This window comes from Takifugu rubripes, chromosome 19 (genome assembly GCF_901000725.2).
Source record: "Takifugu rubripes chromosome 19, fTakRub1.2, whole genome shotgun sequence".
NCBI lineage: Eukaryota > Metazoa > Chordata > Actinopteri > Tetraodontiformes > Tetraodontidae > Takifugu > Takifugu rubripes.
The window spans coordinates 2,816,867-2,832,485 of record NC_042303.1 but is presented as its reverse complement, the minus strand read 5'-3'; the positions used below and the strand labels follow the sequence as shown (position 1 = coordinate 2,832,485).

Sequence of the window (15,619 nt, the reverse complement as noted above, 5' to 3'; positions counted from 1 at the left end):
TGGTTTGCCTGTCTGAATGCCACAGGTGGTGTTTGGGCCCCGCCCCTAGAGGGCCGCCAATGCAAATACTGCCTGGGCCAGTATCATTTTACAGCTGAGCTCAGGGCCAGAGGCACAATAACCCTGCACAGAACGCTACTGTAAGCCGAGAGGCATCCATAGTAGCGTCCAAAGGGATCAGCCAACCACCTGCGACAGCAATGACCATTGCAGAACTCCTGGGGTTCGACATGCGCCTGCTGTGGAAGCTGAGCGTCTCGGCGGCCGCGGTGCTGCTGGTGTCCTGGGCCTACAGGTTCTACTGCTCCAGGGATGCAAGAGAAATCCACGGGAACACACGGAAGCCAGGAAACGCCACCTGCCAAAACTGCAAGACAACGTTGAATCATCCGACGTCAGCCAAACATGACGCAGGAGAAGAGGACAAGCAACCTGGACCTGTGCAACTGGACGCCGACCCGCCTTCTGACGGCAGCAGGGAGACTCGGTTCCTCGTACAGCGAGCTAAAGAGGACGGACTAGCTGTGTCGCGTTGTGATGGACACGCCACCTCGAAAAATGAAACGCCGTCTCGTCGGGAGTGCCCGAAGGTGACCACCTCTGACGCTTCATTTGGGTCGCCTTTGAACATTCTCCATCGTTCAACAGAGCGTGGGGCGGCGTGTACAACAGGGCGCCACCCTTCTTGCTATTTACAGAATCTCAAGGGCATCGTGGGTGTACGCAGGGAGTTAAGGCAGGAGTCGGAGTGCCAGGGGGCTTACTCCAGCTTCCTCTCCAAGGCAGAGATCAAAGTGGAGGATGCTGCTGTGCTACTGAAGGGACCAGGAGAACAGACATTACGCAGAAAAATATATGATTATTATGTTGAGTCGTCCTCTCACTGTGTTACAGAGCCAGATTGTGTCCTGGGTCGCTCAGAATCCCAAGCAGTCGAGCTGAGAAGCCTTCCATTACCGCCGCCTTCTACGAGTCCCATCACTATGCGGGATTTGATTTCACCACAAAGCATCTTTGAGAATTCCTGCGTATTTGAAGCCACGACGCAGCGGCACCCCCCGAGGCCGGCGCTCCTGCGCAAGCAGAGCTATCTGTCTGCGACCGAGCGGTGTGAGCTTTCCATCCCTCCGCAAACATCGAGGGTGACAGCCGCGGTGCCTCAGTCTCCGGCATCAAAGAGCAGCGAGTCCGCCTTCACTCCCACCGTGAACTTTAGCTTTGAAGACAGCAAAGATCCTGAAGAAAGAGACAGGACAGAATTTGAAACTGCAGCAGAGGCTCCGTTGGCGCACTGTTCACCACCTAAGCTTGAACGTGCCGTTTTAGAAAAGTTTAAGGGCAAAATTGATCTGGGTAATTGTTTGGAGGCGCTGGACGTGGCCAAGAAATATAGCCAGACCTCTTTGAGGCAAGCAGCTTTGGGAGTTATGTCGGAAAACTACCTGCAAGTGCTGAGGGACCCCAACATTTACGGGTGGCTATTGGCTGGCGAGCGCGATCAAATCCAGAAGAAGAGGATGAGAGGTAGAAGTTTTGTCATGGTGGCCCACATACACCCTCAAGATGGGTCAAGAACCTTTGGAGGGACGACAAGAGAGAAAGAGCAGAAGGAGTCTGGCGCCATCTACTATTACGACGACCACACAGACACCTGGCACACTCACTGCCTCATCCCGCAAGAGATCGTCTCGAAAGCCTGCGCAGTGTGTACAATGGATAATTACTTATTTGTGGCGGTGGGCTGCCAAGGCGCGCACAGTGGAATGACACCATCAAAACGAGTGTTTTGCTTCAATCCTCTGACATCCATTTGGAAAGAGATCAGTCCGATGAACGAAGCCAGGCCCTGCTGCAAGCTAGCTGCTCTTGGGGGCTTCGTCTACGCCATCGGAGGGGAGTGCCTCTCCTCGGTCGAGCGCTACGACCCGCGAGAGGACAAGTGGACATTTGTGGCTCCGCTGCCGAACAACACGTTTGCTGTGGCGCATCAAGTAACGGTTAGCAACGGAGAAATGTACGTCTCCGGAGGGACTTTTAAGTACATGCTTTTGTGTTATAGCCCCAAAACGAACAGCTGGAGGTCCAGTCTGCTAGTCGGCAGCAAGGATAAAACGGCCGATATGGTCGCCGTGAAGAGATGCCTTTATCGTTTTGATATTAATCCGATTTTGGGCGTCAGCGTGTACCGCTATCACACGGGGGTGCGGCTGTGGTATAAATGCTGTTCCAGGCGGCTCCTGCGCTGCCCTGCTTTCCACTGCGTGGCTCTAGAAGATACAATATTTTGTATCAGCCACCAGTTCACCATGAGATTTCTCGCCGATGAGATCTCTCCTGCTTTCGGAGACGAACACTTGAGCGTCCTCTCAGCAGCAAAGGGTATGATTTTTCCCTTTGTCCTCTCTCTCCCTGATAAGAAACCCGTGCAGACCAGCGTGTAACCAAGCTGAAGTTTTCCATGATGAGATAAGGTGATGATGGAACGTCCCTGCTAGAGCTCGCTTGTGTCTTCTGAGTGCGACGTGTTTTGCTTCCAGGTTTATGCTCCATCTGACCCCCAACTGCAAGCACAGATTCTGAACCACAGAGTTGCTGAGTCTTTGATGTCGCCGTCTTTGCAAGCCTATCTGAGCCGTATTGAAAATGAGGTCCTTAATGGCAGTTAAACTGCTATTTGCTCAGATTTATGTAGCCTGTGTTATCATGTTGGGGTTTTTTTTCCTAGATTTGCCACATCTCAGCACAGAGCTGCTTTTACGTTGCACCCAATGGTTCAGGGCTGCAGATGTACAAGTAACTCATATCTTGTAGTAAATGAGTTCATTTAACGCAAACATATAAGAAAAAATTTGCCTATGTGCTCATGGTATGTTACTCTGCATGGCATGAATAAAAGTTCAAATCTGGAAAAGTTGCACTGCAGTTATCCGTCTCTAAAAATGGCATCATGCTGCAAATGGGTGTGTCCAGAAGTATAGATGAGTGAGCATATGAATGTCATCCAGCGCTCAAATGGCGCAGCACTCTTAACGGATTTAGTCAATCTTCTTTGGTGGTCATTGGTTTTAATCACAGCGGAGCAGATTCTTCGTGTAATCTACATTAGGAATATCCATAACTTTGCTTTGTCAATGATTTACAAATGTAATTTGATGCAAAGTTTTCCTCCCAATGGGAGGCATCGCTCCAACTGAACGCTAATAACAGGAGTAATCAATTATCTGTACATTTTCAGCAACAGGATTGGCTAATGTGAAGGACAGGAAAATACTCATTTTGGGCTCATAACTGGTCATGCATTTGTGCTCCCTCTCTGACCGTAAGCGCTTCAACGACAGGCTCAGGGAGTTCGAAGCGACGTGCTACTATAGCACCACCATGTGGCTCAAAGGCTAACGCCAGCAGCTCTCTGGGTGAGCCTCCCTTCTGCAGCACAGTGAAAGCTGTCATAGTGAGGGGTGAAGCAGAGGACCTCAGCTCCGCAGGAAGACAACAGATGGTTAACAATGGTGCAATGCTAATCGTTCCTAATTTAACAGTTTAAATGACGAAACAGTAAATGGATTTGGAGATAGACGCACGCATCCACGAGCCGAGTTAGGCCAATCGTCTTTTGCATCATTCTTACATATCGTGAGGTAAAATGAAATAGGCACATAACGATTATCAAGAGTAAGCTTAACATGGAAGAATTGCAAATCATTAGCTTTGTAAATATTATACAGGATCTTTACCTTACTCTACATAAGGCAGCATGTCAGAGGATTCCAGGGCCACGGAAACATGCACCAGCCGGGTACTACGGTGGAATTTGCCTGGAAGAAGAATCTGGGATTTGAAGTAAGGTGTACCCCAGATCCAGAAAGCAGCAGAAGGAAAGCAAAAGTGGGGGAAAAAAAGCAGGAGACACATGTGCAGCAAATAAGAAAATGCAACCAAGTAAGAGGATGGTTAAACGACCCACAGTAGGTTGTAGGACATTAAGAGAATTTAGGTTTAAAGGTCGTTGCCTTCATAATAATCAATCTCAGAGTGGGACAGCAGCTGTGACAGGTGCAGTTTAGACCCAAAAGCAGCACTCTGGAAAGCTGGGACCGTTGGTAATGACCTTTATTAGCATACGGGCTAACAGGAACTCAGGCAGACAAGGAAGCACAGGAAACAGTCCGTTCTTCAGGCTCAGGGCGCACACAAAAGTGTGCGGGTTTCAGGCTCGGGGATTAGGTTGAGCAGAGCCGGAATGCGGAACCGAGGGGGAGGACGTGAACCCTCGGAACCGTACAGTCCCGTTTACAGTGGGCAGGAGTGACAGAACGGGGCTTACAGGAGAGGAGGCCGACGATGTAGCGGAGCAGACTGGGGATGAACAGCAGAGAAGTCGGGACCAGGTGAGCAGACAGGAACCAGAAACGCTGAGGCAGAAGTCGTGGTCGGGGACGGAAGGCTGGTGAGTTTACCGGGAGACAGGCGGTGCAGGCAGGTCAGGGGCAGGCAGGTTCGGCAACAAGAGGTCAGGCAAATAAGTGCTGGAGAGTCTTGCACAGAAACTCAGAAGAACAATCTGGCAAAGACTGAGAGTGCTGGGGGGGCTTATAGTCAGGGCTGATTGGGAATAAGCTGCAGCAGTGCTAGCAGGTGAGTGGAGTTGAGCTGACGGGGGGGGGGAGTGGCTGGCAGGTAGGGTGGAGCAGGGGCAGGGAGAGTGGAAAATTACTGGGGCAGAGGGACAGGAGGGAACTGGGGAAATGGGGCTCTGACAGCAGCAAATTACCTGAACAAGCCTTTAAGTGCTCTATATGCTTTTAAGCAATTTTCATGGCTCTTGAATCCAGAAAAACGTGCTTTCACAAAGACTTTAATTTAATTGCCTTCATCTGACTGTTCAATTTTATGAAGAAGTGGCTACAGTTTTTTAAATGACTTGTAAGTGCACAAGAGGCGTTCAATTCACGGCAAAGCCATAAATGGGCAGTTAGAGGTTAATCTCAGCTCTCAGCAGGGCAGATCCATCAAAGATGTCTGGCTCGAGGTCCCAGAGAGGCTAGTTGTCTGCATTTAGAACCTGCAGCGTGAAAAGGTATTTGTGGATGGATGAGGTGTCTCACTGACCCAAACTAGCACGTCCAGAAGCACCGCGTCTTGCAGCGTCACCTGGATTTTAACAAGAAAATGGGCTACAAACCAAAACAGGCAATTAGCAGAGGATGCAGTCCTCATCAGAGATGAGCAGAGAGCCCGAAGGGTGTATGAAACAAACTTTGAAACAAGAAGGTTAGAGGCTCTTTGAACGAGCTGGGTGCTCGGTGCGTAGCTAATTGGAAAAACTCATTAGAGGACAAAAAAGATACTTCTAAAACAGCTTTTTAAAAGAATCCTTCTACCAATCATTTCATGTTAACCCGACTACAGTGTGTTGTACAGACAGTTGCGTATGTGATGTCACAGAAACCACGTGTAGGTGCGAGCAGCCCTGTGAGGAACGTCTGAAATTGGCCGCTCAGAGTACAAAAGTCCAGTCCCCTGGATACAGCCTGCAAACAGCTCAAAGCGTAATTATTCAGAGCCAATGTCCACGCGCAGCAAAAGGTGCATCGTTGGGGGGAAATGTTCTCACCCCCCGGCTGCCCGGGGCCTTCCCACCCTCCTCCATGGACCGGCGATTCACCTCCGGTTGCCCAGGAAAAGAATAATGATGTTCTTCCGTGTCTTGATGAGGGCATATTTTCCAAACAATCGCAATATCAGAAGTGTGCAGGTGCCTCCCGGCTCGCGGATGGCTCCTTCCCTTGTCTGGTGTCCAAGCAACGAGCACGCTTCCATTCTTCCCGCTGCAGAGCGGCCTGCTCTGAACTTTCCCCGCTCATCTGTAGATGGCAGTGATAGCATGGCGATAATGATCCAGGCCCTCCGACGTGCACGTTATTTACAGTTTTACCGTCGGCCTCGAACCCAGTCGTGTGTCTTTTCCTTTGACAGCAGATACTTAGTGATGAAACCAAATTACAACTTGGCATTTAGTGGTCTTTTTCTGAATCTTCAAATACCCCCCCCCCCCCCCCCCCCCTTCCCACCAAAGAAAAGACAAAGAGCATGTGAAGTCGTGTTGTCTTCGAGTTTTGTCGCACCCCATGAGAGCCTCTCTGCCGTCCCTGAGCAGCTGAGCCGGTACAAAGACACCTTTGTGAGGCTGCTCTCTAAAGCCGCTGAAAAGCCCAGAAATGCCCCAGAAGAATCGCAGCGCCAAAAATCACAGGCGGGAATCTTGTCGGAGGCTCCGTCCACACGATGTGTTCAGGAGGCATCGTGCCGTTTTCTGTTTGGCACCCTGCTGAGCCTGGGAGCCCCCCCCCACCCCGTTTCCTCTAGTCCTCAGACAACTGTGTCCACTCCACTGATAAATTCATCCATCCATCCATCAATCATCCACCCAACCATCCATCCATCCATGCATCCGTCCATCGCCCATCCATCATCCATCCATCAATCATCCACCCACCCATCCATCCATCATCCATCCACCCATCCATCCATCCATCCATCCATCCATCCATCATCCATCCACCCACCCACCCATCCATCCATCCATCCATCATCCACCCATCCATCCATCATCCATCCATCCATCATCCATCCACCCACCCATCCATCCATCCATCATCCACCCACCCATCCATCCATGCATCCATCCATCATCCATCCATCATCCATCCATCAATCATCCACCCACCCACCCATCCATCCATCCATCCATTATCCATCCACCCACCCACCCATCCATCCATCCATCATCCACCCACCCATCCATCCATGCATCCATCCATCATCCATCCATCATCCATCCATCAATCATCCACCCACCCACCCATCCATCCATCCATCCATCATCCATCCACCCACCCATCCATCCATCCATCATCCACCCACCCATCCATCCATCCATCCATCATCCACCCACCCATCCATCCATCCATCCATCCATCCATCCATCCATCCATCCACCCACCCACCCATCATCCATCCATCCATCCATCCACCCACCCACCCATCCATCCACCCATCATCCATCCATCCATCCAACCAACCACCCACCCACCGACCCACCCATCCATCCATCATCCATCATCCATCATCCATCCATCCACCCACCCATCCATCATCCACCCAACCATCCATCCATCCATCCATCCATCCACCCATCATTCATCCATCCATCCATCCATCCATCCCCCCAGCCCACCCACCTATCTATCTATCTATCTATCTATCTATCTATCTATCTATCTATCTATCTATCTATCTATCTATCTATCTATCTATCTATCATTTAAGTTTGCACTTTATTCACATGTAAATGATAAAGGATTTTTCTTGTTTGTTTGTTGAGCTACTTGTTGTGCTTGTTTGCTTATTGTCTCCTTTAATTCCTGAGTTTGGGGGGGGGGGGGTCCATCGACCCCCCTGAGCAAATCCACCCATCTGCTACTCTCATATACCAATAATTAGATTGTCCCGCGCAGGTCTTTCGATAAGGTTCAAGTCGATTAAAAGTTAATTAATTACCCAACAATGGACACCCACCTGGAAACCAGTGGGGCACTACTGTGGGGGGGGGGAGCCTAGATTGAAAATCACCGCTGTTGTGCATGTGCACGTGCATGGAGGGGGTGGGGAGGGGGCAAGGACGCAACCAGCCACTTAGGGAGGACGGCTAGGGGAGCAAAATATCCATCCCCATTTAACATGCCAATCAGGATTAATGTGCTTTCAGAGCGAGGCTCGCCCAGGTTCCGCTGGATGCAGCGCAGCCGGGTTAGAGGCGGCGATAAAAGGCAGGAACCGCATAAGAGGAGCTCAACACAGCCCCGCGGCTCCAGTAACGCACGGCACGGCGCGTCGCTCCGACTCCGACTGGCGTCTCCGCGCGTCTACGCGTCTCACGCCGCAGTGGACAGTCGCGATGATCGATCGTTCGCACGCTCCGACAGCGTGATGCGCGTCGACTGATATGTCAGAGCAGCTCCGAGTCGCCCAGCTCTGCTCCTCCGGTCTCTCTCCGCCCGTGGAAGTCTTCATGCAGATGACATTTGCTCGCTCACGGAGCTCGCTGTTCGCTCTCCTACACCAGAACCTGTTGTGAACTTTCTGCAGTGAATACGTGATCCCGGCGATGATGGATCTCCTGGGCGCATGCCACACGCTGCTTTTCCCAGTTCAAATGCTTTACCACGTAATCATGGCAAGTTTGACTTCGCTCTTGCCAAGCAGAAGAAAAGACCTCGCCAAGGAGGTGGTTTTGATCACCGGTGGAGGACGAGGCATCGGGCGTCACCTGGCCAAAGAGTTTGCCAAGCAGGGGGCCAAAAAGGTAAATCCACTCCATTGTTGACAACTTGTTGCTCCTCAGTAATGTAGGATAATATTCGGATTATGCTCAGTTTGTTCAGCACACACGCACGTGCCCCCCCCCACACACACACACACACACACACACACGCTCACACACTCATACACTCATGGCAGCCTAATCAGTCCTGTCCGAAGTGTCCATCCTGCCTAAAGCTCCATGCATGAAGCGTCTTAACTTTTGAGTAGCTAGCTGGAGATATTGACCTTCATTGTAGTTCAAGTATTGCTCAATAACTGGGGTCAAGAGGTCAGCTGTGGGCAGCTCTAATGGCTAATTGATGTCATGAAATCGCTACAGTCCATCCTGTGGAGGAATATGTGCCTCTTCAAACATTTCCTTGTGGTTTGCAGTTGGTTCTGGACAAAACCTTTCCACTCAAACCCTGATCAAAATGACAGGAGGATTCCTGGCACCTGACAATAAAGTGGTGCTTGGTCTTAATTTAGTGACACGGTTGCGATTTATAAACGGGGTTTCTGCAAAACAAAACCATCTCAACAGTTTTTGAGGAACAGCTTACAGTCCTGGATTAGTCTCGTGGAAGAGCAGCAAGTCAAAGCCTGTAAAGTGAGAAATGACTTTGATTGAGAGCTTCATTTGCGGCTAATTTAGCGTCCTTGCTATCATTCTAACCATGTCGCACATGACTGACTTGGGCCGCCTCGCTGCATGTTTTGCTTAATAGCCCTGACAGGTCAAAATTGATATTTTAACTTGAAATTCAAAGTATCCAAGAAGAACCCGTGCCAAAGCCAGGCACTTCATCCGTCAACATCATGGCACCTTCCCACACTCGCTATTCCTCACCCCCTTGACAAGGAGCTGCCATTTGGGCTCAGCAAAGACGGACACAGACTGTCTGTGCCTTCACTTTCTGTACTGGACGCTGTGTTCTTTGTGGTTCCCATCCTTTGTACACACAGTCTGTCTGTGGGTGAAATGGGAAAAATGACACGACTGAGTGCCTGACGAGCAGCTGGTGTCCTTTTAGCGACGGCTCGTTTGTATCGAGGAGCTCGATTTTTGTTCACCTCAGGTGGGAGCCATCATTACGCAGTGAATATAACGCTAGCAATTCCCCTGGTGGGATGCAGCTCAGCTGAAAGCTGCCGCTCTTAATTATGCGTGCATGGGTGTCACAGCTCCATCTCAGAGTCCTTATTCAGCGGCTTAAAATGATTGCTTAAAGCCCAGTGAAATGCTAACTGTCTGCCACTGCCTTTCAATGCAGTCTCCATAGGGCAGGAACCAAGAAACAGGCAGGGGTTTAAAGAACTGCCTGCAGCTGCACAACAAAGGTTGTCACCATTCTTTTCACCACCTCATTGTTGGGTATTGTCAAGGTGTGAAGGCTTTGAAAGCAACACCTTTGGTAACGTGTATGACATCTACGCCGTCTTAAAGAGATGCTAAAAGGAAATAGGGCGGCAATTATGAATATCCACTGCGAATGTTCGCTCGCCCCGATTCAAGCCCTTTTGTTATTGGCTCGGAAGTTCAAATTATCCCTCCTTGTAGCATGAGAAAGAACTTAGTGAGCAGGAGAGCTGGGGTTTTGGAAGTGAAATTAGGGCCGTTGATTGAGGGAACTCTTACAGAACTAATAGACCGGTAAACCGAGTCATTCGTGTCACAAACCGCTCCCAAGTTCAAGGCACTGTCAGAGATCCTTCAATTCAGTAGCTAGTGGACCAGTTGCACGTTGTGCTGCACAGCAACGTCCTCAAATTTCCTCCCAAAGTCTTTTGCAAAGCAGGGAAACAAACCCAAGGTTGCAGGAAGCAGCCATTACATGCGGCTGTTAACCTGAAAAGATCACTGCCAGAAGGAAAGTTCAAACCGAAGCGCTGATAACAGGTTTTTCTGTGCATGTGCAGGAGGCGGAAAGCACACCGCTCCCAGCTGGGTATTGCCCTGCGACTGACCTTGTGGTCTCCGTAGTAATTAGACAGCAGCAGGCGACTGCCTCCTGAACTCCCGCTGCCCCTGCTGTGTGTTACCTCTGTGCTCGCCTATACAATGGGTGTGAAAAGTAGGGTTCCTACCCACCCATACATTCAGATCTGAGAGATAGAGTGTCACTGTAATTCAGCTGGGGCTACCAGGGACACTAGAGCCAGTATTGAGTGGCATCTAGACATAAAGTTTCAGCCTCCAGCTCTGTGACATCAGCCCGCTGAGCAGATAGCGCTGACTCGGTCTTGCTTATCCTCGCCTTGGCGGATAATTAACAACAAAAGCTACTTGAACAAGCCCATGTGAAAACACTTTTTCCCATAATGCTTTGGCCAGTGCTTGATTGTTCTGTGGAGCTTGTGTGCTTGTGTGACAGATTAAGTGCTGGCGTTTAATGAGAGCTGTCAGCATTGTTTGCAGTGCTCAAATCCCATTAACAGCTTTGACTTGTGTATTAAGACCTGTCTTCCCTTGTTGATTGCTCCAATTGCCTTGTAAATTAAGCAAACGTTAAAAAAAAAAACATTCAAAATGAAGTCAAACAATGCACGGGCCCAGGGGGAGCTAATTTATTAGTGCTTTGGATCTGATAAGGAAATCAAGAACAAATTTCAGACTCTAATCTTTTGCGTCTCGGGAGTTTAGCGGCATCGTTGTTTCTTCACTTCTGACTATTGATTCCAGACGTTTCTTGACACACGAGCCCTGTGTTGCGGCAGCAGCAGCTCAGTCGTTCGGCGCAGACGTTGGCAGCGTCCCAAAGCGCGCCCATGCAGCAGCACGACGGGTCCAACGTGTGCAAAAGAAATAGTTTGACCGTCTGCTGTAATGGAAGTCCTGCAAGCGTCAGGAGACACACTCTCGCGTGTGTACACATACACACACAATCTTTGACTCTCCCATACACACGATCATTTACCCGGAGACTTTTTGCTCAAATATTAACCTTGGTCACGGGCAGCCAGCCAAATCCCACACTGGCGTCCTCAGCAGCACACACACACATACACACACACACACACACACAGTGGTTTCAGACTCCCTGACCAGAGATGACAGGGCTCATCTGCCCAACAGGCCGTGTAATCTCTTTGAGAATTTGTGTTTGAGAGATGAGCATGGCTCACCCCCTGATTTCATTACCTTTCCCTGACCCCAAAGACTGACAGATCTAATTGCCCAATCACTACCCCCCCCCCCCTCCCCCCACCCGCCCCACCACCACCTCTATCCAAACCCATCTTGCTTGCTGAAATAACTGGTCTTGATGAAGAGATGATTCATTCACAAAGCCTCCCCCCGGGCCTTTAATCTTGTTCGTAAACTATTTGCTGCAGTGAAAACGGCCTCTGTTCTCTGACCGAAAGAAAGTTTTTACACAATGACCCTCATCGAGTCGCGCAAACCCTACAGAATGTCGCAGCCACAACCCGTTGGGTCCCTTTTTAATGAGCGCGGCGCTTCGGATGTTCGGTGTTTTTCCCGCTTGCCTCCAGACTGAACGTTCTCTGCCATCCGCCAGGTGATCCTCTGGGGCCGGACAGAGAAGAGCCTCAAAGAAACGGCTGAAGAAATCACTCTATCGGGGGCCGAGTGCCATTACTTTGTGTGTGACGTGGCCAATCGCGAGGAGGTTTACAAGCAAGCCAAGGTGGTTAGAGAAAAGGTACGGCAGCATTTCCTCCTCTTCTCATAGCTGCTTTCCCATCTGGCACATGGATTAGGGTTGGGGATCTCCGGGGAAGCACAAATATAGAATTAAAAAGGGCAAATCTAGCAACTGCAACGCACCGACTGTTGTTCTTTGTTTCAGGTTGGAGATGTTTCAATATTGGTGAACAATGCAGCTGTGGTCCACGGGAAAAGTTTGATGGACAGCGATGATGACGCCCTTCTCAAATCCCAGCACATCAACACCATGGGACAGTTCTGGGTAAGACTTGCACAAGTTGGAGCAACAAGAAGGGGGAATTTGCCCCCCACCTGATTGTTCTCGTCAGTTTCATTTCCCAGTTTGAGCATGACCTGTCAATCACAGCTCTTATTTTGTAGTAATAACCCAAGCATTTTTAAATTACTTCCTCTACCACCTGAACCATCAGAGGGATTTTGGAAGTTTTCTATTTCTTGGGGTGGGAGATCAAAAGGCTGTCATGGGCTGTCAGAAATTCCATTATCAACCAAATGGAAATTGGAATTGAATCTTTTCCTCGCCAGTTCCCTTTAAACCCTGAATATATTTTAACTTTTATTTCCATGCCTTCCTCGCCCCTTTTCTTTATTCTTTTGCTTCATTTGCTCTTTATTCTCTGCTCATTCCAGACAACAAAGGCCTTCCTCCCTCGTATGCTTGAGCTCCAGCACGGCCACGTCGTGTGCATAAATTCCATCCTGTCCAAGTCCCCCATCCCCGGGGCCATCGACTATTGCACCTCCAAGGCTTCGTCGCTGGCCTTCATGGAGAGTCTGACGTTGGGTCTCTTGGACTGTCCAGGCGTCGGCTGCACCACCGTGCTTCCTTTCCACACCAACACTGAGATGTTCCAGGGCATGAGAGTCAGGTATGTCAAGCTCTTTGTCCCCACAACCCCTCTGAGTGGGAACACGTTCGGCCTGAAATGGTCTGCCTCAGTGCCTTAAAAAGTGTTCTTTTATTTTGTAGGTTTCCCCAGCTCTTCCCGCCTCTCAAACCAGAGGTCGTAGCTCAGAGGACTGTGGATGCAGTCAGAGCTGACAAGGCTTTCCTCTACCTGCCTTGGACTATGCATGCGCTTGTCATCCTTAAAAGGTAAAGAAAGATGACCAAATAATCTTTTTGTATCGCTAGAAAGATGCATACTGCACGTCTTTTATATCGGTAATTGTGGCTCAATTTCTGTTCCTGGTGTTTCTGGACTTTTCAGCTTCATGCCACAAGCTGCACTTGAAGAAATCCACAAGTTTTCTGGGTGTTATACCTGCATGAACACATTCAAAGGGAGGACATGAGCTGCACAGGATGTGAAAAGAACCTCGAGAGCTTTGGGGTGGATGAGGGAGCGGACCACAACCCTGATGTGAAGGGGGCCCCCACATAGTATGAGACACTTTGGGAATATGCTGGGTGGCATCTGCAAGTACAATTCATTGATAAACTCTCCAGGGTGTGTGTGCGTGCGTGTGCGCCTGTGTGAAGAAATCGATGCACTTCTTGTTTTGAACGGAAGCCATGTGTAGGTTTGTGCAAGTAGTTATACTGTGAGGGTTTTTTAAGAAAACTTTTTTCTAAACTTAATTTTTATGCTCTTTTCATGTCTTTGCATCAAACCAAGATAATAAAACAGAGTTTTAGAGATGCCCCCTGTTTCTTTGCTCATGATACAATTGGGAACATTTGAGACATGCATTTTGTTGTGTGTGTGTGTGTGTGTCTGTCGTTCGATTCCCCACAGCGATAAAACATCTGAACATGAGATCGGTGTCGTAGGGTTCCAGTGCCTTTACAGGAGATCATTATTATTATTATTATTATCATTATTATTTGGTCTTTGCTGTCAGAAAGAAGGGCCGAAAGTGCGGTGATGTACTCAAATAAATCATTCTGGATCCAGTACAATAAATAATGTTCTGGAATGATTTATCTGAGTATATCACCCCACTAAAATTTAGTTATATTTTTTTATATTTATCTAATGTGATTAGCATGATAGCCAAAACCTCCAGTGGTTTAAGAGTTCAGTGTGGCTAACGAATGATGGGGTATTTTAATCTGCATGAGTAATGTAACTGTAAAGGCAAATGGTCTTAGTCGTGTCTGTGGAGCTACATTAACTTGGATTTTTCAAGGTAAGGTAAACAAGTAGGGATTTTATTGTACACTGAATGTAGAATAATATGTCCTCATGAACTGTTTGGACTTATCTCGTGTCCTGACCTCTCAGCCAGGATTACTGTTTTTCCACTGCTGCTGGGGAAAGACGGCAAACATGTTTTCCTCTCAAAAGATCTCATTCTAGGCTGTGAGAGGCTCTCTGTCCACAATAGATTGGCTCCACGTCCTAAGAAGTGTTCTATTTATTTCTTTTCTGCATTAGAAAGTGGGGTTGTTCTGTCTCCTGCCAAGGAACACCGAGTCCTGAACTGATAAACATTGAAAAGGCTTCTACGCTCATGCTGCACCCTATTTAAGACAGACTGATGTGTTTTGAGAAGCGGAGGCTTCTTGGTTCAAGTCCTGGTGCAGACAAAACTTGGGAGGTGTTCTAGGGCCGGGGGGGGCTCGGACCCCCTCGGAGCACTGCTGAGGTATCCGTGAGTGAGCTACTGAACCCCCCTGGCGACTCCTTCAGGGGTGTATCCTGCCTTCGCCCATATGCAGCTGGGACAGGCTCCAGCACCCTCGGAGTGATCCCCAAAGGTATAGAGCAGTCAAAAATAAGACAAAAAAGGAAAGAAAGATGCATGTTAACGAGATAAACTGCTTACTTTTGCAATGCTCAACGGCAGTTTAGAAATGGCCACAACAGCACACATGGACCATCAACTGCAATAAAGAGGATTACTTTTAGAATGGTTAGCGCTGTTTCCTCAGGGTAGAAAGGTCACGCCTTGTTCCCCAAGTCCAGGATCCCTCTGAGTGTAATAAACCCCAGAAAGCACATAAAGCTGATACATCCAGTCGCACAGAAAATCCAAAAGAATGGCTGTAAAATGTGGGATTTGGCCGCCCCTTTGGCCAGACAAATCTGATCAACATTCATTTAAATCCCAGCGAACCATAAATGCCCCTCTGAGCTCTCACAATAGAGCCACGCATGATGATCGGAAGGTGACCTATTGTTGCGCGAGAGGAGCTGAGCGGCTCTGCACGCCAAGCTTTAGCAGCCTGTTTCTCATCGTCCCGGCGGGCTTGTGAAAGCCAGAGAGAAGACGCAAGCTCAGATGGAAACAAGGCAGCATGTACTCCACACATTCTGGAAGAGGAGGGCTAAAATGGTCTCACTAGACAGGTTCAGAGCAAGGTTAGCCAAATACGGAATAAATCAAAGTGGGCTTGGAAAGCTTTTTCCCGGTTGAGGGCGCTCAGCTCCAGGATGACTGACCAGTCACAGGTGGAAACAGAAGAATTAAGGTTTGGTCCTGCGGGGAGAGCTGCAGCAGTCTTGGCTCTGAATGCATTCCCAGGTGTTTCAAATGCATATTTCAGTTTTATTTTGGCCTCCACTGTGGTTGTAAAACAAGGGCTTAGAGCTCCGCACCAGCATTTCTTTTCCCTTA

At 49.0% G+C, this 15,619-nt stretch overlaps 2 protein-coding genes across 2 annotated transcripts; both read left to right on the top strand.

Annotated features, from left to right (window-relative positions):
• Positions 1-96: 96 nt before the first annotated feature.
• klhdc7a (kelch domain containing 7A) lies at positions 97-4,123 on the top strand. The gene has a single exon (XM_011613599.2). It carries the CDS (start codon positions 201-203, stop codon positions 2,439-2,441), a length of 2,241 nt encoding a protein of 746 aa, XP_011611901.2. The 5' UTR covers positions 97-200; the 3' UTR covers positions 2,442-4,123.
• A 3,611-nt stretch (positions 4,124-7,734) lies between these two features.
• On the top strand, positions 7,735-13,699 carry dhrs3b (dehydrogenase/reductase (SDR family) member 3b). Its single transcript, XM_003973030.3, has 6 exons — positions 7,735-8,365; positions 11,886-12,029; positions 12,177-12,296; positions 12,686-12,924; positions 13,026-13,151; positions 13,267-13,699. Exons 1-6 carry the CDS (start codon positions 8,168-8,170, stop codon positions 13,349-13,351), a joined length of 912 nt encoding a protein of 303 aa, XP_003973079.2. The 5' UTR covers positions 7,735-8,167; the 3' UTR covers positions 13,352-13,699.
• Positions 13,700-15,619: the final 1,920 nt, after the last annotated feature.

Coding starts and splice junctions, on each gene's coding strand:
- dhrs3b (XM_003973030.3), top strand. CDS start 8,168: ATGATGGATCTCCTGGGCGCATGCCACACGCTGCTTTTCCCAGTTCAA. Junction 8,366..11,885: donor CCAAGCAGGGGGCCAAAAAG/GTAAATCCACTC, acceptor GCCATCCGCCAG/GTGATCCTCTGGGGCCGGAC. Junction 13,152..13,266: donor GCGCTTGTCATCCTTAAAAG/GTAAAGAAAGAT, acceptor TGGACTTTTCAG/CTTCATGCCACAAGCTGCAC.
- klhdc7a (XM_011613599.2), top strand. CDS start 201: ATGACCATTGCAGAACTCCTGGGGTTCGACATGCGCCTGCTGTGGAAG.